The sequence below is a fragment of the Arachis hypogaea genome, chromosome 12 (assembly GCF_003086295.3).
Source record: "Arachis hypogaea cultivar Tifrunner chromosome 12, arahy.Tifrunner.gnm2.J5K5, whole genome shotgun sequence".
Taxonomy (NCBI): domain Eukaryota; kingdom Viridiplantae; phylum Streptophyta; class Magnoliopsida; order Fabales; family Fabaceae; genus Arachis; species Arachis hypogaea.
The window spans coordinates 58,449,410-58,476,862 of NC_092047.1; the positions used below are offsets into that span (position 1 = coordinate 58,449,410).

The 27,453-nt window shown below is 36.5% G+C and overlaps 1 protein-coding gene across 1 annotated transcript; it reads left to right on the top strand.

The window, feature by feature from the left end:
• The first annotated feature begins 8,616 nt into the window (after positions 1–8,616).
• Positions 8,617–9,349, top strand: LOC112727403 (mitochondrial import receptor subunit TOM9-2). The gene has a single exon (XM_025777140.3). The coding sequence runs from the start codon at positions 8,723–8,725 to the stop codon at positions 9,023–9,025; it is 303 nt and encodes a 100-aa protein (XP_025632925.1). The 5' UTR covers positions 8,617–8,722; the 3' UTR covers positions 9,026–9,349.
• Positions 9,350–27,453: the final 18,104 nt, after the last annotated feature.

The window sequence follows — 27,453 nt, forward strand, 5'->3', positions numbered from 1 at the left end:
TGGTCCAATGCGCTGTCACTGCATGGCTAATCATCTGTCGGTTCTCGATCATACTGGAATAGGATTTACTATCCTTTTGCGTCTGTCACTACGCCCAGTACTCGCGAGTTTGAAGCTCGTCACAGCCATCCCTTCCCGAATCCTACTCGAAATACCACAGACAAGGTTTAGACTTTCCGGATCTCAGGAATGGCCGTCCATGGGTTCTAACTTATACCACGAAGACTCTAATATCTCAGACTCGGTCCCCTGTATTAGATATCTAAGAGAAACTCATTCTATCTCATCTTCATGTAGAACGGAAGTGGTTGTCAGGCACGTGTTCATAAGTGAGAATGGTGATGAGCGTCACATAATCATCACATTCATCATGTTCTTGGGTGTGAATGAATATCTTAGAATAGGAATAAGCTTGAATTGAATAGAAAAATAATATTACTTTGCATTAATACTCGAGGAACAGCAGAGCTCCACACCTTAATCTATGGTGTGTAGAAACTCTACCGTTGAAAATACATAAGTGATAATGGTCCAGGCATGGCCGAATAGCCAGCCCCCATAAAGGTCTAAGATAGCATAAAACTGATCAAAGATAGATCCAAAGACTCTGAATACAATAGTAAAAAGTTCTATTTATACTAAACTAGTTACTAGGGTTACAGAAATGAGTAAATGATGCAAAAATCCACTTCTGGGGCCCACTTGGTGTGTGCTTGGGCTGAGCATTGAGCTTTACACGTGTAGAGGCTTCTCTTGGAGTTGAACGCCAGTTTGTAACCTATTTTGGGCAAAGTATGAACTATTATATATTGTTAGAAAGCCTTGTATGTCTAATTTTCAACGCAATTGAGAGCGCGCCATTTGGAGTTCTGTAGCTCCAGAAAATTCACTTTGAGTGTAGGGAGGTCAGAATCCAACAGCATCTGCAGTCCTTCTTCAACCTCTGAATCTGATTTTTGCTCAAGTCTCTCAATTCCAGCCAGAAAATACCTGAAATCACAGAAAAATACACAAACTCATAGTAAAGTCCAGAAATGTGAATTTTATTTAAAAACTAATAAAAATATACTAAAAACTAACTAAATCATACTAAAAACTATGTAAAAAAAGTGCCAAAAAGCGTATAAATTATCCGCTCATCACAACACCAAACTTAAATTGTTGCTTGTCCCCAAGCAACTGAAAATCAAATAGGATAAAAAGAAGAGAATATACTATAAATTCTAAAATATCAATGAAACTTAGCTCCAATCAGATGAGTGGGACTAGTAGCTTTTTGCCTATTGAATAGTTTTGGCATCTCACTTTATCCATTGAAGTTCAGAATGATTGGCATCTATAGAAACTTAGATTTTAGATAGTGTTATTAATTCTCCTAGTTCAGTATGTTGATTCTTGAACACAGCTACTTTATGAGTCTTGGCCGTGGCCCTAAGCACTTTGTTTTCCAATATTACCACCGGATACATAAATGCCACAGACACATAACTGGGTGAACCTTTTCAGATTGTGACTCAGCTTTGCTAAAATCCCCAATTAGAGGTGTCCAGGGTTCTTAAGCACACTCTTTTTTTTACTTTGGACGTTGACTTTAACCGCTCAGTCTCAAGTTTTCACTTGACACCTTCATGCCACAAGCACATGGTTAGGGACAGCTTGGTTTAGCCGCTTAGGCCAGGATTTTATTCCTTTAGGCCCTCCTATCCACTGATGCTCAAAGCCTTAGATCCTTTTTATTACCCTTGCCTTTTGGTTTTAAGGGCTATTAGCTTTTTGCTCTTGCCTTTTGGTTTAAAGAGCTTTTGGCTTTTTCTGCTTGCTTTTTCTTTTTCTTTCTGTTTTTTTTTCGCCATTTTTTTTCTTTTTTTTTGCAAGATCTTCTCTATTCACTGCTTTTTCTTGCTTCAAGAATCAATTTTATGATTTTTTAGATTATCAAATAACATGTCTCCTTTTTCATCATTCTTTCAAGAGCCAACATATTTAACATTCATAAACAACAATTTCAAAAGACATATGCACTGTTCAAGCATTCATTCAGAAAATAAAAAGTATTGTCACCACATCAAAATAATTAAACTAGTTTCAAGGATGAATTCGAAACCATGTACTTCTTGTTCTTTTGTTTTTAGAACAATTTTCAATTAAGAGAGGTGATGGATTCATAGGACATTCATAGCTTTAAGACATAGACACTTAAACACTAATGATCATATAGTAAAGACACAAACATAAAGCATAGTAAACAAAAAACAGGAAAATAAGAACAAGGAGATTAAGGAACGGGTCCACCTTAGTGAGGGTGACGTCTTCCTCTTCTTGAAGAACCAATGGTGCTCTTGAGCTCCTCTATGTCTCTTCCTTGTCTTTGTTGCTCCATCCCTAGTGATTTTGGTGCTCCTATCCTTAGTTGCTCCCAATAGTTGTGTGGAGGAAAATGTATCCCTTGAGGTATCTCAGGGATTTCTTGGTGAGGGAATTCCTCATGCTCTTGTTGACGTCCATGAGTGGGCTCTCTTGTTGTGCAGTCAAATGCTCTACCACTGAGCTATGGACCCTTGAGATGAATCTCTCCATCTCTCATGACTCGGAGGTGGAAGCTTTTGTCTTCCCTTTCCTCTTTCTAGAGGTTTCTCTGGCCTTAGGTGCCATAAATGATTATGGAAAAATAAAAAGCAATGCTTTTACCATACCAAACTTAAAAGGTTTGCTCGTCCCCGAGCAAAAGAAGAAAGGAAGTAGTAGAAGAAGAAGAAAATGGAGAGAGATGGAGGTGTGTGAATGGTTCGGCCACTGGGGGTTTAAGGTGGTTATGATGTGTGAAAAGGAAGGAGTGATGGTTTGAATTTGAGTGGGTGGGTATAAGTGGGTGTATGATGGTTTTGGAGGGAAATTGGAGATGATTGGTGGAGGTTATTTTGGGGAAGAATGTTGTGGAAAGGTGTGAAGAGGAGAGAAGAAGAGGTGGGGATCATGTGGGGTCCACAGATCCAGTGGGGCCAAGGACTTAACATTCCTGCTCCAATTAGGCGTGTAAAACGCCCTTGCTGTGCAATCCTGGCGTTTAACGCCAGACTGCTGCTTGTTTCTGGCGTTAAACGCCAGCTTGGTGCTTGTTTCTGGCGTTAAACGCCAGACAGATGCTTGTTTCTGGCGTTTAAATGCCAGAATACTCCTCCTCCAGGGTGTGCTATTTTTAATGCTGTTTTTCATTCTGTTTTTGATTTTTCAGTAGTTTTTGTGACTCCACATGATCATCAACCTAATAAAACACGAAATAAAAATAAAATAGATATAATTAAATAACATTGGGTTGCCTCCCAACAAGCGCTTCTTTAATGTCAGTAGCTTGACGGTGCTCTCATGGAGCCTCACAGATAATCAGAGCAAGGTTGGAACCTCCCAACACCAAACTTAGAGTTTGAATGTGGGGGTTCAACACCAAACTTAGAGTTTGGTTGTGGCCTCCCAACACCAAACTTAGAGTTTGACTGTGGGGCTTTGGTTGAATCTGCAGTGAGAGAAGCTTTTCATGCTTCCTCTCCATGGTTACAGAAGGAGATCCTTGAGTCTTAAACACAAGGTTGTCCTCATTCAGTTGAAGGACCAACTCTCCTCTGTCCACATCAATCACAACTCTTGCTGTGGCTAGGAAGGGTCTTCCAAGGATGATGGATTCATCCTCATCCTTCCCAGTGTCTAGGATTATGAAATCAGCAGGGATGTAAAGGCCTTCAACCTTTACTAACACGTCCTCTACTTGTCCATAAGCCTGTTTTCTTAAGTTGTCTGCCATCTCTAATGAGACTCTGGAAACTTGCACCTCAAAGATCCCAAGTTTTTCCATTACAGAGAGTGGCATTAAGTTTATTCCTGACCCCAGGTCACACAGAGCCTTCTCAAAGGTCATGGTGCCTATGTTACAGGGTATTAAGAATTTACCAGGATCCTGTTTCTTTTGAGGTAATTTCTGCCTATCCAATACATTCAGTTCATTGGTGAGCAAGGGAGTTTCATCTTCCCAAGTCTCATTACCAAATAATTTGGCATTCAGCTTCATGATTGCACCAAGGTACTTAGCAACTTGCTCTTCAGTGACGTCTTCATTCTCTTCAGAAGAAGAATACTCATCAGAGCTCATGAAGGGTAGAAGGAGGTTCAATGGAATCTCTATGGTCTCTAGATGAGCCTCAGATTCTTTTGGTTTCTCAAAGGGAAACTTCTTATTGGTCACTGAGCGTCCCAGGAGGTCTTCCTCACTAGGATTCACGTCCTCCTCCTCCCTTGTAGGTTCGGCCATGATAGTCAAATCAATGGCCTTGCACTCTCTCTTTGGATTTTCTTCTGTATTGCTTGGGAGAGTACTAGGAGGAGTTTCAGTGACCCTTTTACTCAGCTGGCCCACTTTGCCTCCAAATTTCTAATGGAGGACGTTGTTTTATTCATGAAACTTAGAGTGGACTTAGATAGATCACTCTAGGGGAGAGTGGTTCGAGTTTCTTGGGAAGCAAGCAATAGAATTCAGGATCTCGAAGAGGTGTTTGCGAAATACTAGGCGGAGTTTTGCTTTGAATTAACTTTAATTTTACCGTGTGGTAAAATAATGAGCAGCTGGGATTTATTTTTAAATGAATAAATCAAGAATGAGTGATTAAGATTAATCACATGATACAATTACCAATGTAGGAATTACTTTTACCACTGATTCTGAGATTTTCGGGTGCTAACTTTTTTCCAGCGCACGCAAAACCGTCACTAAAAGTGAATTCTGATTCAAAAAGTCTCTAGTGAGAAAAATAGACCAATGAAAATGAGTTTTTTTTTTTGCTAGTCAAATTTGACTAAAGGGATTAATTACCCTCAAAAAGTCAATTTTAACTTATTTATTACTATTTTTCTATTTATTTTTGTTTTTTCTTTTCTTTTTTTTATAGTTGGACTTGTCTCAATAATTCTTTTTGGGCGTTGATCCTGGGTTTTAAGGAATAAGTCATAAAATAGCTGAAAAAGTCAGTTTACCAAAAATCAGATCCTCACATCCAATAAAATAATATTATACTTGATAGATTTGTCATTCATTTCGAGAGCTTTCTCAACTTTAATTCCAGTAAGATATCTAATGACATAAAAAATGGAGTAAAAAAATCGCAAAAACTTTGATATAAAAAGAATGCTAGCTAAATTACCATTTAATTAAAATATTTTATTATTAAAAAAATAAACTTCACAAATAAGTAAGTGAAATCAAATCCAAAAGAATTAAGAGTGTCAAAATTGACAAAGCTAAATATATGTGCAATAATTGACACTAAAAGTATGCGCTCATTGCCACGTTGGTCAAAATTGACCATAAACTCATGTTTTGTAGTCTTGAAGTTACTAACATTGAGCCAAACTTCAACATATGTGATATGATAGGTGACCTCTTCTCTCAACAAATGATGAATCGAGACACCAAATTCCTCCTAACTGAGACATATATCTTTTCCTCCAAGAATCTGTGAGTAACATAAAAGTGAGATAAAAAATTGTATATAAAAAATTTGAAAAAATATACAAATTAAATCTAATTAAGGAATTGGCTGAAAGCTTACATCTTCATGGAACTAAACCATCTCAATTGAATATCGTGGTGGAAAATTTTCATAGCTGGGTAGTCTACACAACCTTATCACATGTATACACACAAATTTTTGAAAACAAGGTTGATTTCATAAGTCTTGTGTACACCAACCAGAGCTGTACAAATCTGGATCCAATCCAAAAGATCCGCAGTATTTAACTGCATCTGATTTAAAATTTACAGATATGATTTGATTTACAAGAACATCAAATATGATAATATCTGATCTGAAGATAAATATGATTAGATCATAAATTTTAAATATGCATTTGTAGATCTTATCTATAGATCTAGATATCTACACAATATATATATATATATATTTGTTTGTTTGTGAAATTATGCAATTTTAGTATGTTTTGTTTAAGTGTTCTTTTATTCGGTTTAGGTTCTAATTTATATTGTATTTTTAGAAGTTATATTTTTCACCCTTCAAGGATTCTATCCAAATCAAATATCTCCCAAACCCTTCTCAACCTTTCAAATATCAAATAATTTATCAACATAAATATTCTTGACTTGTTATCTTTAATTATCTTTAAATTATTAATTTTTTAATCTTTAAGATAACAAACAAAGGTTCAAATCCTAATCCACCCAATAAAAAATTTCAAGCATTATTACTAATAAATTTTATTATTAGTGATATTTATTCATTTTTAACCCTTTCACAATTTCATTCACTTATTAAAAATATTCATAAATTATCAAAATTTAATTAATCAAACTTTAATAAAGAGAATCAAGCCATAAAACATTAATCAACTCTATGCACGTATTTGCTAAACTTTTAAAGAATTATAAATTTATAAAACAAACATCCCCTACCTCGATTAGTCAAAATTCGTAGAAATTAAAAAATTGAAAACCTCGTAGCAGCTGCATCATGATTCACAATCGAAGCATCCTCAGTTAGCGAAGAAGAATGGCGAGCAAAAGAAATAACCATAGATGTAGCAGTTCTGGGTAACAAACAGAATCAAACACGACAATGAAGGTAAAAAGGGACATTATACACGATTAGAATATAATTAGTAATGGAGTATTGCGGTAAATTAAAACAAAACCAAATAATCTCACCACAAAAGACAATGTAGGATGGTGCAATAGTAGCCCCGACAGCCACCTACAATAATAGTGGCGGCCGACCAACTCATGATGACAGAACGGCAACCACAACAACACCGTGCAATTCGTCGGCGATCATGGCAATGGCAGAGAACGCCTTTCTCTCTCCCATTCGCTCCCTTCTTCTATGCCTTGTTTGGCATCGATGGTAGCTTTAACAGGGACAGTGACGGTCTTGATGGTGACGGCTTGATGGTGACAAAGACAACCCCTACTCGCTCTTCTCTGTTGGATTCTCTCTCTGCAAACTCTTTCTCTCTCTTTAAAGTACCTCTCTCTGCACAATGTTTGGCGGTGGTTGGAAACTCCAATATAATCAACTCTGGGGGCGACAACGGCGATGGCTTGGCAATGACAGAAACGGTCCTTCCTTCCTTTATTGTGTCGCGTCTCTCTCTCTCTCTCTCTCCCCACACACACACACATATACCTTTGTTTTTATCTCTCTCTTTTTCGACTTCTCTCAACCACAGTGATGGCGGTGGCAATGACTCCCATCGACGCTATCTCTCCTTTCCCCTCTCCTTTCCTTTCATCTTCTTCCTTTTTCCTCTGTTTCCTCTCTATCATTTCTCTTTCTCTTTCTCTCTTTTGTGCGGGTGTGAGAGTGAGATAGTGAGAGTGTGTGTGAAGATGATGAATGCTCTCTCTCTCTCTCTCTCTCTCTCTCTCTCTCTCTCTCCACACACACATATACCTTTGTTTTTATCTCTCTCTTTTTCGACTTCTCTCAACCACGGTGATGGCGGTGGCAATGACTCCCATCGACGCTATCTCTCCTTTCCCCTCTCCTTTTCTTTCGTCTTCTTCCTCTTTCCTCTGTTTTCCTCTCGATCATTTCTCTTTCTCTTTCTCTCTTTTGTGCGGGGTGTGGGAGTGAGATAGCGAGAGTGTGTGTGAAGATGATGAATGCTGGATGAGATATGTGAAAAAATGTGTGTAGATAAAATTAGGGTTAGTGTTAAAAAAAGGAGTAAGGGTAAAATCGATATTTTGATAAAATTGAAAGGTAGGATAGTAATTGAAAACTAAATGTAATCTATTAAAATAACTTTATGAACACTATTTATTTATCAACTTATTAATTGATTTTAAATAAATACTCTAATTTAAAATTAGAGATAATCTAATTAGTTTTCTTTTAATTCATAAAATTAAACTAAAAATTCTAATTATTCAAATTAAATTATCCAATTCTATTTTATTTTTTAATTACTAAATCTTTAAATTTTAAAAAAGAAAATACCAAATTATCATAAAATTTATGAGTTCAAAATAATTTCGAACTCAAAGTATCATCAATTTGACTTAAATATTTTTAGTAAAATAATTTCTTGAATATAAAATCTTAAACAAATATAATAAATCATAAATAATTAATTATTTTAATTTTTAAATACTCAGTCTTACAACAAAACCACTCGCATTTAAACTTTTTTTTATTTTAAGCAAGTAGTACAAAAAATATTAAGTACGTAGTTTAAATGCTCGAAGTTCACTTATAAACCCATAAAAAATAAAAATGCACCACCTTTGTTTGCAAATTTATATTTTTTCAATTTAAATTTTTATCTATATTTTGTAAAGTTTTTAATTTATCATTAATATTAAATTCATCTTCTCTTTTAAGTATATTTATTTTGTGTTTATAGACTAACAAAAATAATCACAAATGAAAATTTAAAGGTCAATATCCTTAATTTCTTATATATTATATTTATTTTATTATATTAAAAAAATTGAAATTAAAATTTCCTTCCGCGGATGTACATCCTTATATATTATATTTATTTTTTTATTTAGAAAAATTCATATATGTAAATTTTTTTTAAGTGAATCAATAAACCCCACCGCCCCTTAAAAGGATTATTACTAAACCCTCGCAAAGAGAAGAGCGGAGCCGGCACTTGTTTTTCTCACAGCCACACAACATTTCGGAACCCTCTTCCTTTTTTCATTTCACTTTACAACATGGCCAAGCAGGGCAAGAAGCGCTTCTCCATCACCGCCGCTGGCGAGGAGTCCGGCGTCCTCTCAAGGGTGTCCCAGTCGCCGGCCGTACGTCGCACTAAGCAGGCTGCCTCGGATGCCGCCTTTGTTGCGAAGAAGCTCCTCCGCAGCACTGGCAAGGCCGCCTGGATCGCCGGAACCACGTTCTTGGTCCTTGTTGTGCCTCTCGTCGTCGCCATGGATCGCGAGCAGCAGATCAACGAGCTTGAGTCTCATCAGGCTAGCATCCTTGGAACCCCTCCTCCTGCACTTCAGAAATCTTAATAGATTCCGATGATTCTTGAAAGTTCCTCCGGTTGACAGGTTTTAGGGTTTGGTTTGTTTATTTATTTTCTAATTCTTGATTTGAATTTTTTATCTTATTGTTTTAGGGGTGTGTGTTTGATGCTGGAATCTGGATGTTTGGAACTTGGGTTTTGGTGTATGACTGTATGAGCATAATCCTGTTAACTAGTTAAATCGGAAATAGCATATTTGATGATATCAATATTTTATATGAAAAATGTAAAAGAGGTTCATTCTGTTTGTAGGTTCTTGTTATGTTGTTTATATGCAATGGATATTCCAGTGGAGGGGATTGAGGCTTTATTTTCTTTTGAAAAATAACGGAAAAAATTAGGAGAATTTTATTTTATTTATTTTAATTTTAAATGTTAATTTTAGTTTATGTGGAATTTGGTTGGGAATATCACTAGTGGTCTAGTGCCAAAGGAATTTGGTGTTTAAGATGAATTTGTGAACGTATTGAATGACTGTTGGATTTACATACCAACGGTAGTTTTAGTCAAAAGAATGGCTTCAAACATATGACTGTTCTGTGTTATTCTAGTTTGCATATGTTTTCCGCATAATTCCATCAGTGAGTATCTTTCTTGCCTAACTAAAAGCTCGGTGTGGGACTAAGATTCAGTTTGAATAAATAATTTAATTAAATTATTTTTTAAAAAATAATTTAAATAATAAATAGTTATATTAAAAGTAGTTTATAAATAAATTATTTTATATTTAAATTTGTAATTATAAAAATATTTATTTTATAGAAATGTGATAAAAAATAGTAGTATTATTAGAAAAGTCAACAAAGGATATTGAAGAACAAGATACATAGATGTACTACTTTTATCCTTTACAACATTCTTGATGTTGTCTCAATTATTATATCCCTATTAACCCTGCTCTCAATAATATTTCCAACAATCAGTGTAGCAATTTTAGATGCCGTTGGCAGATTATATGTCCTTGCATCAGTATTTTCTTTGATTATTAATTGTAACTTAACATCAGCGGAGCCATCAACTTAATATCTATTTCGGGCTGAACGAAATGCCTTTGCTAGGACATTATTTTCATCCATCATGACTTTTAAGGGGGAAATAATTTCAGTTTCTATCAATTCTGCACTAATGTTTGATCTGTTAATAAATAAATAATATATAAGAATTTCAATTTATTTGTTAAGTATCAAGAAGATTGCATGAAAATTTAACTCTTAATAATATATTACAATAAATTAACGTTTTAGATAAAGTTAGAAAATAGATGAATTACACGCGTGAGTCGAACAATTACCTAAATGATTTCATGCGGTTTGTAATCTCATTCTCAGTATCATAAATGTATAGTTGGGCAAAATTTTGGCTTCTCACTTTCTGGTGGAAGTAAACTGCCAATACGGTGATAATTTTGACCTCCAATGCGAAAGATAGGAAGTGTACCACCTTTGTTTATCGAATGGTCAACTCTTCCTACCGTAGAAGTGAATGCAAACATTCCATTGAAAGCCCTTATGTTTTTAAGGAAGTATTTGCTTTTTTCGTCCGTTCCACTATGTAATTCTTGTAGCGTTTGAGGTGGATGCTTCAAGAAAGGCAATTCAACCTTTTCTTCCATACAACATAAAGAAAATATAGGATTGGAGCTACCTCTTGACTTTTCCAAGCAATCATCTAGCCACATCAAGGTCTGACAGTATGGACATCAGTATATGGGATCTCCAAGATCCAATGTATCTAAATAATAATTACAATAGTTAATTGTCCAAAATTCAGGAGATTTAAAAATAAAAAAGAGAATACATCAATACCTTCTTCATCTATTAGTTTAAGACCATTGATGAACGGATATTTTATACACTTTTTGCCATCATTTTCATATAGTTTTTATTATGTTTTATTTAAGTTTTATCATATTTTCATAGGTTTTAGTGAAAAATTTATATTTTTGGATTCTACTTTGAGTTTGTGTGTTTTATGGTGATTTCAGGTATTTTCTGGCTGAAATTGAGGAGCTTGAGCAAAAGTTTGATTCAGAAGCAGAGAAAGGACTGCAGATGCTATCAGGATCTGACCTCCGTGCACTCGAAAGAGCTTTTTTGGAGTTACAGAAGTCTAAATGGCGCGCACTCAATGGCTATGGAAAGCTAACATTCAGGGATTTCCAGAAATATATAATATTCCATACTTTGTTTCGAAAATGAAGGCTCAAAACTGGCGTTCAACGCCAGACACCAGCCCCACTCCTGGCATCCAGTGCCCACAAGGGAGCAACTAGAGTTCAACGCCCAAAAGGGGGTCCCTAGCCAGCGTTCAACGCCCCTAAGGGACACTAGCATGTGGGAGACACTCAAGCTCAGCCCAAACACTCACCAAGTGGGCTCCAAAAGTGGATTTTCGCACTAATAGACTAGTTTATCATATTTCTTTAATCCTGAGTTACTAGATGATGACAAGTCATCTTAGCCTAGTTTCACTAGCCTTTTTCTTTGTTTTTATTAGATTTTATGCACTTTCTTGCATTCTAAGAAAGTAATTTGGATTAAAAATGCATGACTTCTTTGAATCAATCAACCACCATGTAAGTGATGTTAAATCATGAGGTTTAAGCTAAATTTAATTGAATTTTAATGATTTATAAACCTTGTGAATTTAGTGATACTTTGATTGGTTGTTTGATTACTTGTAGGTGAAGAAAGAAGAAAAGAAGAAAAGCGTGGCATAAGAAACGTTCCAAAGGAAGCCACAAGCGTGCTCAAGAGAGAAAAAGCATGTCAAAAATCAAGGAAGAATGGAAGCTAAGTTGGAAAAGTTAACTGAGCACTAAAGAAAGCAAGGAAATGGCATAAAGCTCAGTTAACTAAGTGAGCTTTATCGAGGGCTCTCAAAAATTAATTCAAAGATGAAATTCCATGAGTGAAGCCACCAAGATTCGAACCAAGGACCAAGGAGAAGGCAAGGAACGTTCCTCACAAAAGAATTCAAGAAGAAATAGCCAAAATGCATCCTCCATGGTTCGAACTTGGAACCACACGCTACTCCTTGCAAGGGAATTTGAGAATAAATAGCTAGAATGCTTCCTCCAGGACTTGAACTTGGGTATTCTTTGAAACATAAGGAAGGAGTGCCACCAAGCTTGCAAGGAAATACAAGGAAAATAGCTTTATTGCTTCCTCCAAGTTTCGAACTTGGGTATTCTTGGAAACTTAAGGAGGAGTGCCCACTCATCCAAGGAAATTAGCTCCAAAGATTTCCTCCACTTCCTCCACCAAGTGTTGAACCTGGGACCTTGAGGCCACAAGCAAAGGCGCTACAAGGGAAGCTAAGTTGGAAATTCCAACTTAGCATTGCTTCTCCCATCCTTCCCCACATTTTGGCGCACCAAGAAGGAAACCATGCGCATCATGACACGGGCAGCACCAAATTGGCGCAACAAAGCTCAACACAAGGAAAGCTCAGTTGGTTTTTCCAACTGAGCATTGAACTTTCACACTTTGGCACACCAAGGAAGGCTTGCACACCACACTTGACACGGATAGAGCATGCTTGAAAGCTAAGTTAGATTTTCCAACTGAGCTTTCCCCTGGAGGTGCAAATTGGGCTAGGAATTGGATTAAAAATCCAATTTAATTCATTTCTTCACCAAATCAAAAGCCCACCCAAATTCCAAAATCCAAGAATAGAAAGTGTATAAATAGGAATTAGTTTGATGTAAATAGGAGAGCTACTTTTTACTTTGAATTTTCCTTTTAATTGTCATTTTCATTTTTGAGTTTTTACTTTGAATTCTCTGAGAACTTGGAAGGGGAATTGCTCTCTCTTCTTCTTGGTTCTTGCTTGAGCACTCTTTTATTTTCTTGCTTTGGATCTTGGGTGAAGAATTGAAGAACTTCTGTTTCAATCTCACTTTGAGATCTCTTGTTTACTTTCTCTGCATAATTAAATTTTAATTTCTGTTTACTGCATCTTCTTCTACTCTTCTGCAATTTAATTCTGCAATTTACTTTTCAGTTTCTTTTGCAATTGTTGTTGTTGGATCAAGGAAGGATTTGAGATCTAGACTTGTTATCTAGTCTCTTCCACCCTGAGATCTTCAATCTCTTTTACTTTGCTGCAAATTAAGCACTGCCTTTCTGTCTTTATAATTCTCAAAGCACTTTTACTCTTCTGTTTGAGATCCATTCCAATTTAATTCATCTTTTACTTTGCTGTTTGATGCAATTTAATTCTGCTTGTTTAATTTCTGCAATTCCAACTCCCAATCCCTTTTACAATTCAAGCAATTTACATTTCTTGCACTTTAAGATTCAGTCATTTACATTTCTTGCAATCTAAGTTTCTGCAATTTACTTTACTTGTTCTTTAAGATTCAGCACATTTACTTTCCTGCTCTTTCATTTACTGCAATTCACCCTTCCCCTTTTACAATTCATGCAATTTAGTTTCTGCAAAGCACAAACCACTCAACCAATACTTGATTCGCTTGACTAAATCAACCACTAAACTAAAATTGCTCAATCCTTCAATCCCTGTGGGATCGACCTCACTCATGTGAGTTATTATTACTTGATGCGACCCGGTACACTTGCCGGTGAGTTGTTTGTTGGATCGTTTTCCACACATCAAGTTTTTGGCGCCGTTGCCGGGGATTGATTAGATTGACAATGATTAAGTGAGGTGGTGGTCTAGATCAAGCATTTTCTTTATTTTTGTTCTCTGTTATAGATTGAAACCAAGGTGTTTGAGTTTTTGCCTCACTAAGAAATTCTCATCTCTGATATGAGTAATTTCAATTTTCAATGGTGTTGTGTTTTCCAAAATTCAAATGGAGTTCAACTCATCTTATGATAAAAAAAATTTTATGGGATGTTACCCACCATCACCAATTTCCAATGATGGCTGGGAATATCACCAACAAATTACAGATCCTGAGCACTCCAATTCATGGAGATTTGCTTCAGAGACACAAGATGAGCAAGAGAATCATATGGGATACTTCCCACCACCACAAAATAATTCAAGTCATTATTCTAATGGTGGCTGGGAGTATCACCAAGGAATGAAAGAGCATCCATCCTCACGTCCCAGTTTCTCATTTAAAAGTTCTTCATCACTTGATTATGCCTCAACACGAAGTTTCCTCCAAAATCCATACAAGTCATCCCATCAATCACACAACTCATTCCACACCCCTCAACACAACTTCACCACAACACATTCACGTCACAAAAATTACTCTCAACCTTCATCTCTTGAATTAGCAGTTGAGGATTACCTTCAATGGTCCAAAGAACCCTTAGAAAGCCAATGCCAAGCCATTGAAATACATAGAAAACTTGTAGAAAGATACACACAACCCCAATCCTGGAAAGAAACCATCCTCAAGAAGATGAATGGGCCCTTAGAGCAAACAAAGAGGAACTTAGAACCATCAAACAGTAAGGATGAAGACCAATTTGTGAGTGAGGAAGTGGAAAAGCAAGATGAGGAAGCCTTTGTGTCAAGTAAAATTTCAATAGAAAAGGAGGTTGTGGAGGCGTTTGAACATGTGGCTTCATATTCACAGAAGCTAATTGAGGTGATAGAGGAACCTGAAACTTCACTCCCAAAGGAATTAGTGGAAAATCATGAAGAAGAAATGGAGAAAGATACTCAAGAGAAGTCACACTCAACTGAAGCAGAGAAGTGCAAAGAGGAAAAGCCCATGGAACCTCCAATGCAAGAAGCTCTTAATGAAGAAATCACTCCAACAACGACACAACCACCAAAACTTAGACTCAAGGAAGTGAAGGCAATTAACAAAAGCACCGAGAAGAGGATTGTGACCAAGCTACAAAGGACAACATTCAAGAGAAGGTCAACTGCAAACAATCCTTCCCCTGAACTAGCAAGCAAGCTCAATCAAGCTATGTACAAAAGGAGGCTTGCTGAGAAGAGACTAAGAAAGGGGACAACAGCTGAAACTTTCCCCCCCTTGAGGTCATTCCTCTTAACCAACTGGAAGAAGAGGAAGAAAGTGAAGAACAACATGTCAAGCTAGTGACAATAAAGAAGCGCTTGTTGGGAGGCAACCCAACCTGAGGTAATTTTCTCTTCATAGCTAATTTAATAAAAGAGTTGAGTAGATTTCTCAGTATTGCAAAGAGCTAAGTTTGGTGTTGCACACCAAAATAATTAAGGGGTGAATGTTGGATGCTAAGTTTGGTGTTCCACCAAAAATTTCATTAAGAACACATTGCACCCTCAGCATGATCAGTATCGGCCCCAAACCATCAGAGAAACTGCTTAACAATTGTCTTGTTTCTAGTTTTTAGTTGTTTTCTAGTTCATAGTTTGTTTTCTAGTCCATAGTTTATTTCCTTAATAAAAGTACTTGATGTTTCATGCATGTATTTATTTTGCTACATATAGAAGTAGGCAAGGAACTAAGTTTGGTGTTCCCACACCAACTTAGGTTCACAGAATCACAAGCATACATGCATGCTAACTACCTCTCAAGTGCTTGGGGAACAAGCAACTTTCAAGATCTTTTGTAGGGAGTCATTCAATCTCTTGGAGGAAAAGGTACATCATCATGGACAGAGGAAGGACATGGAACCCAACAATAATGATGACACAGATGAAACAAATAGACTCCAAGAGGTTGTATTGTTCTCTGACTGATTCTAGTTCAAATATGTTAATTGAAAGTGCAAATGTCCCCTGTTGATTAGTATCTTTCTAGACTCATTTACTGTCTGCGAGTTTGTTTGCTTTCATGCTGTTATGGCTTACTAGTCTAAGTGCTTGATTCACTTTCATCTTACTTGAATTATATGCTTTGTTCCTCATGCTTGAATAAAAGAAAAATAACTGTGAAATAGAGAAAGAGTAAAAGTCTGGTATGATATGAGACAAAATAAGATTATGTGGTGGTATGTGCTGGTTCATTAGGTGATTTATAAATATGGCTGAATGCTGGCATGACTTTGTGATATGAACTTGAGTTACATTTCATGAGACTTGACAAATGAAAAAGGTCCAAAATAAAAGAAAAAAAAAATGCAAAAGAAAGAAGCAAAAAGAAATACACAAGGCTGGGCACCAATGGCTGCAAATTTGGATAAATGCCTGTGATGTTCTTGTACAAAGATAAGCTTGGATAACTAGGTTCTAAGGGGTGCTTCATCACCCGGCAACTTGGGTTAACTAACCCGGGATTGCCAACCGAAAGTCCACCATCAAGAGCTACTTTGAGACAAAGCATTTAGTAACCCAAAGAGGTGCTGGGCATCAATTTCTAAAGAATAAATAGAGATGAACAAAACAAGCTAAATGCCTGTGATGTGTGTGTGCTAAGGAGAGGCTTGAGCAAGTAAGCCCATAGGGGTGTTTCAACACCTAGCATCTTGAACCAACTGGGGCGGGAATGTTGGCTGAAAGCTTACTCTAAAAAGCTGCCTTACCACATAGCATTAAGCCTCAGCCAAGAAAGAAAAAAAAATCCCAAGCAATAACAAGTCTCATTTTTTGTGTAATTCAAGTAAGGATCCAAAGGAATGTTGATGTCTCAGCCCCAGAATAAAAAAATCCCTAAGATACCATGCATAAAAACCCCGTTTACCAGTATTCAATGTCTTCTAATAAAAGGCTTATACACTTCTCTGCTTCTAGTAATTTTCCTTATGTTTTACTGCTTGCTTGGGGACAAGCAAGGTTTAAGTTTGGTGTTGTGATGACAAGTCATCTTAGCCTAGTTTCACTAGCCTTTTTCTTTGTTTTTATTAGATTTTATGCACTTTCTTGCATTCTAAGAAAGTAATTTGGATTAAAAATGCATGACTTCTTTGAATCAATCAACCACCATGTAATTGATGTTAAATCATGAGGTTTAAGCTAAATTTAATTGAATTTTAATGATTTATAAACCTTGTGAATTTAGTGATACTTTGATTGGTTGTTTGATTACTTGTAGGTGAAGAAAGAAGAAAAGAAGAAAAGCGTGGCATAAGAAACGTTCCAAAGGAAGCCACAAGCGTGCTCAAGAGAGAAAAAGCATGTCAAAAATCAAGGAAGAATGGAAGCTAAGTTGGAAAAGTTAACTGAGCACTAAAGAAAGCAAGGAAATGGCATAAAGCTCAGTTAACTAAGTGAGCTTTATCGAGGGCTCTCAAAAATTAATTCAAAGATGAAATTCCATGAGTGAAGCCACCAAGATTCGAACCAAGGACCAAGGAGAAGGCAAGGAACGTTCCTCACAAAAGAATTCAAGAAGAAATAGCCAAAATGCATCCTCCATGGTTCGAACTTGGAACCACACGCTACTCCTTGCAAGGGAATTTGAGAATAAATAGCTAGAATGCTTCCTCCAGGACTTGAACTTGGGTATTCTTTGAAACATAAGGAAGGAGTGCCACCAAGCTTGCAAGGAAATACAAGGAAAATAGCTTTATTGCTTCCTCCAAGTTTCGAACTTGGGTATTCTTGGAAACTTAAGGAGGAGTGCCCACTCATCCAAGGAAATTAGCTCCAAAGATTTCCTCCACTTCCTCCACCAAGTGTTGAACCTGGGACCTTGAGGCCACAAGCAAAGGCGCTACAAGGGAAGCTAAGTTGGAAATTCCAACTTAGCATTGCTTCTCCCATCCTTCCCCACATTTTGGCGCACCAAGAAGGAAACCATGCGCATCATGACACGGGCAGCACCAAATTGGCGCAACAAAGCTCAACACAAGGAAAGCTCAGTTGGTTTTTCCAACTGAGCATTGAACTTTCACACTTTGGCACACCAAGGAAGGCTTGCACACCACACTTGACACGGATAGAGCATGCTTGAAAGCTAAGTTGGATTTTCCAACTGAGCTTTCCCCTGGAGGTGCAAATTGGGCTAGGAATTGGATTAAAAATCCAATTTAATTCATTTCTTCACCAAATCAAAAGCCCACCCAAATTCCAAAATCCAAGAATAGAAAGTGTATAAATAGGAGTTAGTTTGATGTAAATAGGAGAGCTACTTTTTACTTTGAATTTTCCTTTTAATTGTCATTTTCATTTTTGAGTTTTTACTTTGAATTCTCTGAGAACTTGGAAGGGGAATTGCTCTCTCTTCTTCTTGGTTCTTGCTTGAGCACTCTTTTATTTTCTTGCTTTGGATCTTGGGTGAAGAATTGAAGAACTTCTGTTTCAATCTCACTTTGAGATCTCTTGTTTACTTTCTCTGCATAATTAAATTTTAATTTCTGTTTACTGCATCTTCTTCTACTCTTCTGCAATTTAATTCTGCAATTTACTTTTCAGTTTCTTTTGCAATTGTTGTTGTTGGATCAAGGAAGGATTTGAGATCTAGACTTGTTATCTAGTCTCTTCCACCCTGAGATCTTCAATCTCTTTTACTTTGCTGCAAATTAAGCACTGCCTTTCTGTCTTTATAATTCTCAAAGCACTTTTACTCTTCTGTTTGAGATCCATTCCAATTTAATTCATCTTTTACTTTGCTGTTTGATGCAATTTAATTCTGCTTGTTTAATTTCTGCAATTCCAACTCCCAATCCCTTTTACAATTCAAGCAATTTACATTTCTTGCACTTTAAGATTCAGTCATTTACATTTCTTGCAATCTAAGTTTCTGCAATTTACTTTACTTGTTCTTTAAGATTCAGCACATTTACTTTCCTGCTCTTTCATTTACTGCAATTCACCCTTCCCCTTTTACAATTCATGCAATTTAGTTTCTGCAAAGCACAAACCACTCAACCAATACTTGATTCGCTTGACTAAATCAACCACTAAACTAAAATTGCTCAATCCTTCAATCCCTGTGGGATCGACCTCACTCATGTGAGTTATTATTACTTGATGCGACCCGGTACACTTGCCAGTGAGTTTTGTGTTGGATCGTTTTCCACACATCAAGTTTTTGGCGCCGTTGCCGGGGATTGATTAGATTGACAATGATTAAGTGAGGTGGTGGTCTAGATCAAGCATTTTCTTTATTTTTGTTCTCTGTTATAGATTGAAACCAAGGTGTTTGAGTTTTTGCCTCACTAAGAAATTCTCATCTCTGATATGAGTAATTTCAATTTTCAATGGTGTTGTGTTTTCCAAAATTCAAATGGAGTTCAACTCATCTTATGATAAAAAAAATTTTATGGGATGTTACCCACCATCACCAATTTCCAATGATGGCTGGGAATATCACCAACAAATTACAGATCCTGAGCACTCCAATTCATGGAGATTTGCTTCAGAGACACAAGATGAGCAAGAGAATCATATGGGATACTTCCCACCACCACAAAATAATTCAAGTCATTATTCTAATGGTGGCTGGGAGTATCACCAAGGAATGAAAGAGCATCCATCCTCACGTCCCAGTTTCTCATTTAAAAGTTCTTCATCACTTGATTATGCCTCAACACGAAGTTTCCTCCAAAATCCATACAAGTCATCCCATCAATCACACAACTCATTCCACACCCCTCAACACAACTTCACCACAACACATTCACGTCACAAAAATTACTCTCAACCTTCATCTCTTGAATTAGCAGTTGAGGATTACCTTCAATGGTCCAAAGAACCCTTAGAAAGCCAATGCGAAGCCATTGAAATACATAGAAAACTTGTAGAAAGATACACACAACCCCAATCCTGGAAAGAAACCATCCTCAAGAAGATGAATGGGCCCTTAGAGCAAACAAAGAGGAACTTAGAACCATCAAACAGTAAGGATGAAGACCAATTTGTGAGTGAGGAAGTGGAAAAGCAAGATGAGGAAGCCTTTGTGTCAAGTAAAATTTCAATAGAAAAGGAGGTTGTGGAGGCGTTTGAACATGTGGCTTCATATTCACAGAAGCTAATTGAGGTGATAGAGGAACCTGAAACTTCACTCCCAAAGGAATTAGTGGAAAATCATGAAGAAGAAATGGAGAAAGATACTCAAGAGAAGTCACACTCAACTGAAGCAGAGAAGTGCAAAGAGGAAAAGCCCATGGAACCTCCAATGCAAGAAGCTCTTAATGAAGAAATCACTCCAACAACCACACAACCACCAAAACTTGGACTCAAGGAAGTGAAGGCAATTAACAAAAGCACCGAGAAGAGGATTGTGACCAAGCTACAAAGGACAACATTCAAGAGAAGGTCAACTGCAAACAATCCTTCCCCTGAACTAGCAAGCAAGCTCAATCAAGCTATGTACAAAAGGAGGCTTGCTGAGAAGAGACTAAGAAAGGGGACAACAGCTGAAACTTTCCCCCCCTTGAGGTCATTCCTCTTAACCAACTGGAAGAAGAGGAAGAAAGTGAAGAACAACATGTCAAGCTAGTGACAATAAAGAAGCGCTTGTTGGGAGGCAACCCAACCTGAGGTAATTTTCTCTTCATAGCTAATTTAATAAAAGAGTTGAGTAGATTTCTCAGTATTGCAAAGAGCTAAGTTTGGTGTTGCACACCAAAATAATTAAGGGGTGAATGTTGGATGCTAAGTTTGGTGTTCCACCAAAAATTTCATTAAGAACACATTGCACCCTCAGCATGATCAGTATCGGCCCCAAACCATCAGAGAAACTGCTTAACAATTGTCTTGTTTCTAGTTTTTAGTTGTTTTCTAGTTCATAGTTTGTTTTCTAGTCCATAGTTTATTTCCTTAATAAAAGTACTTGATGTTTCATGCATGTATTTATTTTGCTACATATAGAAGTAGGCAAGGAACTAAGTTTGGTGTTCCCACACCAACTTAGGTTCACAGAATCACAAGCATACATGCATGCTAACTACCTCTCAAGTGCTTGGGGAACAAGCAACTTTCAAGATCTTTTGTAGGGAGTCATTCAATCTCTTGGAGGAAAAGGTACATCATCATGGACAGAGGAAGGACATGGAACCCAACAATAATGATGACACAGATGAAACAAATAGACTCCAAGAGGTTGTATTGTTCTCTGACTGATTCTAGTTCAAATATGTTAATTGAAAGTGCAAATGTCCCCTGTTGATTAGTATCTTTCTAGACTCATTTACTGTCTGCGAGTTTGTTTGCTTTCATGCTGTTATGGCTTACTAGTCTAAGTGCTTGATTCACTTTCATCTTACTTGAATTATATGCTTTGTTCCTCATGCTTGAATAAAAGAAAAATAACTGTGAAATAGAGAAAGAGTAAAAGTCTGGTATGATATGAGACAAAATAAGATTATGTGGTGGTATGTGCTGGTTCATTAGGTGATTTATAAATATGGCTGAATGCTGGCATGACTTTGTGATATGAACTTGAGTTACATTTCATGAGACTTGACAAATGAAAAAGGTCCAAAATAAAAGAAAAAAAAATGCAAAAGAAAGAAGCAAAAAGAAATACACAAGGCTGGGCACCAATGGCTGCAAATTTGGATAAATGCCTGTGATGTTCTTGTACAAAGATAAGCTTGGATAACTAGGTTCTAAGGGGTGCTTCATCACCCGGCAACTTGGGTTAACTAACCTGGGATTGCCAACCGAAAGTCCACCATCAAGAGCTACTTTGAGACAAAGCATTTAGTAACCCAAAGAGGTGCTGGGCATCAATTTCTAAAGAATAAATAGAGATGAACAAAACAAGCTAAATGCCTGTGATGTGTGTGTGCTAAGGAGAGGCTTGAGCAAGTAAGCCCATAGGGGTGTTTCAACACCTAGCATCTTGAACCAACTGGGGCGGGAATGTTGGCTGAAAGCTTACTCTAAAAAGCTGCCTTACCACATAGCATTAAGCCTCAGCCAAGAAAGAAAAAAAATCCCAAGCAATAACAAGTCTCATTTTTGTGTAATTCAAGTAAGGATCCAAAGGAATGTTGATGTCTCAGCCCCAGAATAAAAAAATCCCTAAGATACCATGCATAAAAACCCCGTTTACCAGTATTCAATGTCTTCTAATAAAAGGCTTATACACTTCTCTGCTTCTAGTAATTTTCCTTATGTTTTACTGCTTGCTTGGGGACAAGCAAGGTTTAAGTTTGGTGTTGTGATGACAAGTCATCTTAGCCTAGCTTCACTAGCCTTTTTCTTTGTTTTTATTAGATTTTATGCACTTTCTTGCATTCTAAGAAAGTAATTTGGATTAAAAATGCATGACTTCTTTGAATCAATCAACCACCATGTAATTGATGTTAAATCATGAGGTTTAAGCTAAATTTAATTGAATTTTAATGATTTATAAACCTTGTGAATTTAGTGATACTTTGATTGGTTGTTTGATTACTTGTAGGTGAAGAAAGAAGAAAAGAAGAAAAGCGTGGCATAAGAAACGTTCCAAAGGAAGCCACAAGCGTGCTCAAGAGAGAAAAAGCATGTCAAAAATCAAGGAAGAATGGAAGCTAAGTTGGAAAAGTTAACTGAGCACTAAAGAAAGCAAGGAAATGGCATAAAGCTCAGTTAACTAAGTGAGCTTTATCGAGGGCTCTCAAAAATTAATTCAAAGATGAAATTCCATGAGTGAAGCCACCAAGATTCGAACCAAGGACCAAGGAGAAGGCAAGGAACGTTCCTCACAAAAGAATTCAAGAAGAAATAGCCAAAATGCATCCTCCATGGTTCGAACTTGGAACCACACGCTACTCCTTGCAAGGGAATTTGAGAATAAATAGCTAGAATGCTTCCTCCAGGACTTGAACTTGGGTATTCTTTGAAACATAAGGAAGGAGTGCCACCAAGCTTGCAAGGAAATACAAGGAAAATAGCTTTATTGCTTCCTCCAAGTTTCGAACTTAGGTATTCTTGGAAACTTAAGGAGGAGTGCCCACTCATCCAAGGAAATTAGCTCCAAAGATTTCCTCCACTTCCTCCACCAAGTGTTGAACCTGGGACCTTGAGGCCACAAGCAAAGGCGCTACAAGGGAAGCTAAGTTGGAAATTCCAACTTAGCATTGCTTCTCCCATCCTTCCCCACATTTTGGCGCACCAAGAAGGAAACCATGCGCATCATGACACGGGCAGCACCAAATTGGCGCAACAAAGCTCAACACAAGGAAAGCTCAGTTGGTTTTTCCAACTGAGCATTGAACTTTCACACTTTGGCACACCAAGGAAGGCTTGCACACCACACTTGACACGGATAGAGCATGCTTGAAAGCTAAGTTGGATTTTCCAACTGAGCTTTCCCCTGGAGGTGCAAATTGGGCTAGGAATTGGATTAAAAATCCAATTTAATTCATTTCTTCACCAAATCAAAAGCCCACCCAAATTCCAAAATCCAAGAATAGAAAGTGTATAAATAGGAGTTAGTTTGATGTAAATAGGAGAGCTACTTTTTACTTTGAATTTTCCTTTTAATTGTCATTTTCATTTTTGAGTTTTTACTTTGAATTCTCTGAGAACTTGGAAGGGGAATTGCTCTCTCTTCTTCTTGGTTCTTGCTTGAGCACTCTTTTATTTTCTTGCTTTGGATCTTGGGTGAAGAATTGAAGAACTTCTGTTTCAATCTCACTTTGAGATCTCTTGTTTACTTTCTCTGCATAATTAAATTTTAATTTCTGTTTACTGCATCTTCTTCTACTCTTCTGCAATTTAATTCTGCAATTTACTTTTCAGTTTCTTTTGCAATTGTTGTTGTTGGATCAAGGAAGGATTTGAGATCTAGACTTGTTATCTAGTCTCTTCCACCCTGAGATCTTCAATCTCTTTTACTTTGCTGCAAATTAAGCACTGCCTTTCTGTCTTTATAATTCTCAAAGCACTTTTACTCTTCTGTTTGAGATCCATTCCAATTTAATTCATCTTTTACTTTGCTGTTTGATGCAATTTAATTCTGCTTGTTTAATTTCTGCAATTCCAACTCCCAATCCCTTTTACAATTCAAGCAATTTACATTTCTTGCACTTTAAGATTCAGTCATTTACATTTCTTGCAATCTAAGTTTCTGCAATTTACTTTACTTGTTCTTTAAGATTCAGCACATTTACTTTCCTGCTCTTTCATTTACTGCAATTCACCCTTCCCCTTTTACAATTCATGCAATTTAGTTTCTGCAAAGCACAAACCACTCAACCAATACTTGATTCGCTTGACTAAATCAACCACTAAACTAAAATTGCTCAATCCTTCAATCCCTGTGGGATCGACCTCACTCATGTGAGTTATTATTACTTGATGCGACCCGGTACACTTGCCGGTGAGTTTTGTGTTGGATCGTTTTCCACACATCACTAGACTAGTATATATAGGAGAATATCAACCATGTTTAGGATCTCTCTCCAGCATATCATATTTTCGAACACTATTATGTACAGTATGAGTCACTAAACCTTCTAGGTTAAGGTTAGGAGCTCTGCTGATTTTCATGGATTAATAAAAGTACTACTGTTCTATTCAATTCATGTGTGACTCTATTCTAAGATGTATCTTCGTTCTTCAACTTTATTAATGGGATGATCCGTGACAATCATCTTCATTCTACATGGGTTCAGTGTGAGTCCTAACCAGAGATCACTGAACCACCAGCTTGATTATACATCTCTTAGATGGCTAATCCACGACTTCGTTGGGGACTTCTCAAGACACCAGTTTAGTCGAGGTATGGAGAGATTAGGGTCTTTGTAGTAGATGCTAGAACCAAAGGTGTAGCATTCTCTGATCCGGAAGATTCGACCTTGTCTGTGGCGTTTTGAGTAGGATCATCAAGCGAATGAATTGCAGGAACTTCACCCTCCTTCAGATTGGGCGCACACTAAACCTAGCATTCTGCCTAAAGGAGGAAGATTCAACGGCCGCGACCGTACGGCGTTGATCACTTACAGCCTGCCATGGAAGGAATCACTCACAATTGGAGAAAGACAGTAGGAAAGGTTAATCCAGAAGAATGAAGCATCTCCGAAGCCTCAACCGTTCTCTTATCACTGTTTTCACTCAAATTAAGTAATTTCATCCCTATTCTTGTTTTATGCATGTATCTCAACAAACTATCTTTTCTAATCGCCTGACTAAGATCTACAAGGTGTCCATATCTTGATTCAACAATATCCGTGGGATCGACCCTGACTCACCTCAGCTATTACTTGGACGACCCATTGCACTTGCTGGTTCAGTTGTGCGGAGTTAATTTCCGTGCACCAAGTTTTTGGCGCCGTTGCCGGGATTGTTTGGATTTGACAAACTAACGGATTATCTTATTGCTTAGATTAGGTACTTTTAAATTTTGTTTGAGTCTATTGTTTTCCTTTTTCAAAAAAATAAAAAATTTTCAAAAGTCTTTTCTTTTCTTGTTGATCTTTATCTTTTTGTTTTGAGTCTTTAGTTCTTGTTCTTTGTTAAAGTTTCAAATTTCTTGGTGTGGTTTTCCAAAAATTTTCAAAAAATAGTGTCTTTTGTTTGAGTCTTGTGTCAATCTTTAAGTTTGGTGTCTTTTTGAGTTATCTTGAGTCTTTAAGTTTCTTTGATTTCAAAAATCTTAAGTTTTGTGTCTTGTGTGTATTCTTTATTTCCTTAAATTTTTGAAAACTTGTTCTTTGTGTTCTTTCTTGGTATTCAAGTTGTTCTTGTTTCTTTTCTTGTTTTGATCGTAAAAGTTTTAAGTTTGGTATCTTTTGATGTTTTTCTTTTTCAAATTTTAAAAAACTTTGTGTCTCAGATCTAAAAATTTTAAGTTTGGTGTCTTTTGGTTGTTTTTCTCTTTCTTCATTAATTCAAAAAATAAAATATCTTTTCTATATTTTTACTTTAATTTTCGAAAATTTCACCAAAAATTTCAAATTTTAATTTCAAATTCATTATCTTATCTTATCTTAATTTCAAATCTTTTCAAAAATCATATTTTTTTCAAATCACTATCTTAACTTTTTATCTTTCTTTAAAATTCAAAAATCTTATCTTATCTTATTTTAAATTCAAATTTTAAAATCAAATCTTTTTCAAAAATCAAATTTCAAATCTTATCTCTTTCAAATCTTTTTCAAATCTTTTCAAATTCTTATCCTATCTTTTCTAATTTCAAATTTTAAAATCAAATCTTTTTCAAATCTTTATAATTTCTATCTTATCTTTTCTAATCTTCTATCTTATCTTAATTTCAAATCTTTCCTAATTAGTTACTTGTTTTCTCTTTCTTCTTTTTCATTACTTCCTAACTAATTCCTCTCTCTTCTATTTTCGAAAACCTCTCTTCTATTTCTCTCTCTCTTCTTTTTCGAAAATCACACTTTAATTTTCAAATATTTTTAATTAATTAGTTATCTTAACTCTTAATTTGTTTCTTGTTTTCAAGTTTTAAGTAATAAACAAAAATAGAAACTAGAATTAAAAGATATTTGTTTCTTATTTCTATTTTTACTTCTAATTTTTGAAATCTTCTTTACTTTTTTTTTGAATTCTTCTTCTCTTCTCTTTATCTCCATTCTTCTTTCTTCTTCACATCTCACAGGGAGTCCTCTGTTCTTGAACATTGAGCTCCCATTCTTCTTCTTTCTTGTTTTCTTTTTCTTGTTTATGAGCAGGAACAGAGATAAAGAACCTCTCTTTGATATTGATCCTGAACTTAAGAGGACTCTGAGGAAGCGTTTGCAACAAGTTAAAGCATAACACTCCGAAAGAGATCTCATAGAACTTTTTGAACAAGAAACTGAAAGTACAGACATGGCAGCTGAACTAAATAATGAAGGAGATGCAAGGAAGGTTCTGGGTGATTTCACTACACCCACCACTGACTTCTATGGCAGAAGTATCTATATACCTGCCATTAGAGCTAATAACTTTGAGCTAAAGCCTCAGTTAGTCTCTCTAATGCAATAGAATTGCAAGTGCTATGGACTTTCACTGGAAGATCCACATAAGTTCTTATCTAAATTCTTGCAAATTTGTGACACTGTTAAGACCAATAGAGTTGATCTTGAGGTCTACAGACTTATGCTTTTCCCTTTTGCTATTAGAGACAAAGCTAGGATATGGTTAGATTCTTAACCTAAAGAAAGCTTAGACTCTTGGGAAAAGTTGGTCAATGCTTTCTTGGCCAAGTTCTTTCCACCTCAAAAGATGAGCAAGCTCAGGGTGGAAGTTCAAACCTTTAGACAAAAAGAGGGTGAATCTCTCTATTAAGCTTGGGAAAGATACAAGTAACTGATCAGGAGGTGCCCTCCTGACATGGTCTCAGAGTGGTCTATCCTAGGAATCTTCTTTGATGGCCTATCTGAGCTTTCTAAGATGTCCTTGGACCATTCTGCAGGTGGATCATTCCACTTGAAGAAAACGCCTAAAGAGGCACAGGAACTCATTGAAATGATTGCAAAAAACCAACTCATGTACACTTCTGAGAGAAACCCTGTGAACAATGGGGTAGCTCAGAAAAAAGGAGTTCTAGAAGTTGACACTCTAAATGCCATATTGGCTCAGAATAAGATTCTGACCCAACAGGTCAACATGATCTCTCAATATTTGACTGGATCACAAGTTGCAACTAGCAGCACTCCAGAAGCCTCCTATGAA

What these genes read in the sequence shown, in the direction of transcription:
- LOC112727403 (XM_025777140.3), top strand. Translation starts at nt 8,723, where the DNA reads ATGGCCAAGCAGGGCAAGAAGCGCTTCTCCATCACCGCCGCTGGCGAG.